General features: G+C 38.1%; 1 protein-coding gene across 1 annotated transcript; it reads right to left on the reverse strand.

Moving 5' to 3' along the window:
• Positions 1 to 1,313: 1,313 nt before the first annotated feature.
• On the reverse strand, positions 1,314 to 2,358 carry C11H12orf60 (chromosome 11 C12orf60 homolog). The gene is given in 2 exon segments (XM_061206679.1): positions 1,314 to 1,412; positions 1,720 to 2,358. Coding segments are annotated over 2 exon segments (738 nt in total).
• Positions 2,359 to 2,953: the final 595 nt, after the last annotated feature.

Here is a 2,953-nt window from a genome sequence, read left to right on the forward strand (position 1 = left end):
ATATGTACCACATCTTCTTTATCCAGTCATCTGTTGATGGACACTTAGGTTGTTTCCACATCCTGGCTATTGTAAATAGTGCTGCAATGAACATTGGGGTACATGTGTCTTTTTGAATTATGGTGTTCTCAGGGAACATGCCCAGTAGTGGGATTGCTGGGTCAGATGGTAGTTCTATTTTTAGTTTTTTAAGGAACCTCCATACTGTTCTGCACAGTGGCTGTATCAATTTACATTCCCATCAACAGTGTAAGAGGGTTCCCTTTTCTCCACACCCTCTCCAGCATTTATTGTTTGTAGGTTTTTTATGATGGCCATTCTAACCAGTGTGAGGTGATACCTCATTGTAGTTTTGATTTGCATTTCTCTAATAATTAGTGATGTTGAGCAACTTTTCATGTGCCTCTTGGCCATCTGTATGTCTTCTTTGGAGAAATGTCTATTTAGGTCTTCTGCCCATTTTTTGATTGGGTTGTTTGTTTTTGAAATATGGCAATCTTGAGAGCATACACTCATTTGCAATTCATGAGAGCTCAAGACTTTTTGGTAGGCAAATGGATTTGTCTAACTTTTTTCCCCAATACAAGCACATCTCAGAAATCCTACTTCTATTACAGTCAAGTAACAAGCACTAGGTCTTTTTTTGTGTAAAATGTTAGAGCATTTCCATTTTTCAACCTCTATTATCTCCTAATCATAAGACTTCAGTAGGAGACAAAGAATAACTCATCTGCTCTGGTCCTATTCACATAGGCAAGAAAATGCTATTACTCCTCATTCATTATTCTTATTTACTTCTGGATAAATCATATCAAAAGTATTTAGTGATGGTTTATGATAGGCAAGCCACTGAAGTGTACAGAAATTGGTATATGAGCGACAAAAATGCAAAAGTTTTGTTTCCTAGGCCTGAACCAGATTATTTAGTGATAGTGTACACATTTACCTGGAATTCGCACTGTAGGAACTAGAAATAGAATTACTAAGAGTGGGAATTAGTTGAGGGTTATTTCAATTATGCTTTAAGATGATATACAATGTTTAGAAACATCCTCAAATATAATACCATACTTGATTTTTTTGAACAATATATTCTTTTCAGTAACTGCCATTTCAAGCAGGGTTTCTTTGACTATTTATTTTTATTTGAATAAAGCAAAACTTGAGGTAAATGCTTTGCCAGGTGACTACTCTTCAAACTCATGTCCCAACAGACCACATGTCTGGCATCCAAGGTCTTAGAAAGTCCTATAAAAACTCGCAGGATTTGAACTGGTTTTCTGACAGAAATGAGCACTACTGTTGCACTCCTACTAGTCCTTGGCTTTCTTAAACACAGAAAACTTGGTTTCCATAGCTTTTATGGCTTTTTGGAGGATCTCTAAGATTGGTCCCATGGTTTTGGAGGGTCTCTAAGATTGCTCCCATGGTTTTGGAGGATCTCTAAGATTGGTCCCATGGTTTTGGAGGGTCTCTAAGATTGCTCCCATGGTTTTGGAGGATCTCTAAGATTGGTCCCATGGTTTTGGAGGATCTCTAAGATTGGTCCCATGGTTTTGGAGGATCTCTAAGGTTGGTCCCATGGTTTTGGAGGATCTCTAAGATTGGTCCCATGGTTTTGGAGGATCTCTAAGTTTGGTCCCATAGTTTTGGACGGTCTCTAAGATTGGTCCCATGGTTTTGGAGGGTCTCTAAGATGATTGGTCCCATGGTTTTGACAATTCGCTCCATCTGCTCTGCAGCTGACTCGATGGTATCCTTGGCATTCTCAGTGTTTAGTGCATCCTGCAACTTTTTCAAGGTGTCTATTGTAGTGGCTTTGGATGGACCAGGACTTGGGCTTTTCTCAGATGTGGTATCATCTGATTGCTCTTTGGTGTCTTTTCTATAGAAGTCACTTAACTGAAGATTCATGATGGGATATTTCATCAAGAGTGAAAGAGAAGATTCCAAACTCTCAAGGATGTTACCATTATTCAGCACAGAGGCAATGACCGGTGTATGGACGTTTTTGAACATTTCTTTGGCTGACTGTTGCAACTCCTTTACACTGCTACTCTTCTCAAGCATAGAGCACATAGCTGTTGCAATCTTGGAACATAAAGGTTCACTTTGCATTTTGTCCTGCTGTGCCGCCACTGCAGATTGCATCTCCTTAAAAGTTTTGAGCATCTATTCAAAGACATCCTTAACATTACCATCTTCTTTCACAGCCGTCAAGAAGATCTGAGTGTTCATACTGCTGTTAAACAATTCGGTGAGTGCATTTGTGAAGGAAGCAAGATCTTGCATGTGAAAGAAGAAGGTTTTGGCAGCTTGAGCGAGCTTCTCTTTATCCTTTTCTGACCCTGAAGACATTTCTTCAGCAGAAATGTTTCAGCACTGTAAAACAAGTAGTAATCCAAATGAAAACTAAAAGTATATTTGTCAACCATAAAGAGACTGAAAGTATAATCTGAACATGAGAAAAACTCTTATCAAAGGTTGGAAAGCTATACAAGCTTTAAAACAGAAATGATCTTGTGCTTTAATAAAAAATAATAAAAATAATTAAAACAGAGTAGAATTGGGGGGTTTCGTTAAATTTAAACTACATATCAAATATTGCATGCTAGATCCTGAATTGGATATGCTGACATATGGAGTGACAGTATTCGCAGGTATTACCCTCAATACCCATCCAATCTAGTGAAAAAGATTGGATAAAACATTAAAAATTACATACAGGGGCTCTGGTTTCAGTTAAGATAGAGCAAGCACACTCCATCCAATCTTTCCTACTGATGACAACTAAAAATCATGGACAGAATATATAAACTATCAAGTAACTCTGAAAGGTGGATAACAGCAGACTGAGGGGGTAGAGAATGCAATATTCCAAAGAAGATCAAGGCCATCTAATACAAACTCCCAATGTCTGTCCTGTCCTTTCTGTACTTTCATTACAACTCGT

Source organism: Eubalaena glacialis, chromosome 11, assembly GCF_028564815.1.
Source record: "Eubalaena glacialis isolate mEubGla1 chromosome 11, mEubGla1.1.hap2.+ XY, whole genome shotgun sequence".
NCBI lineage: Eukaryota > Metazoa > Chordata > Mammalia > Artiodactyla > Balaenidae > Eubalaena > Eubalaena glacialis.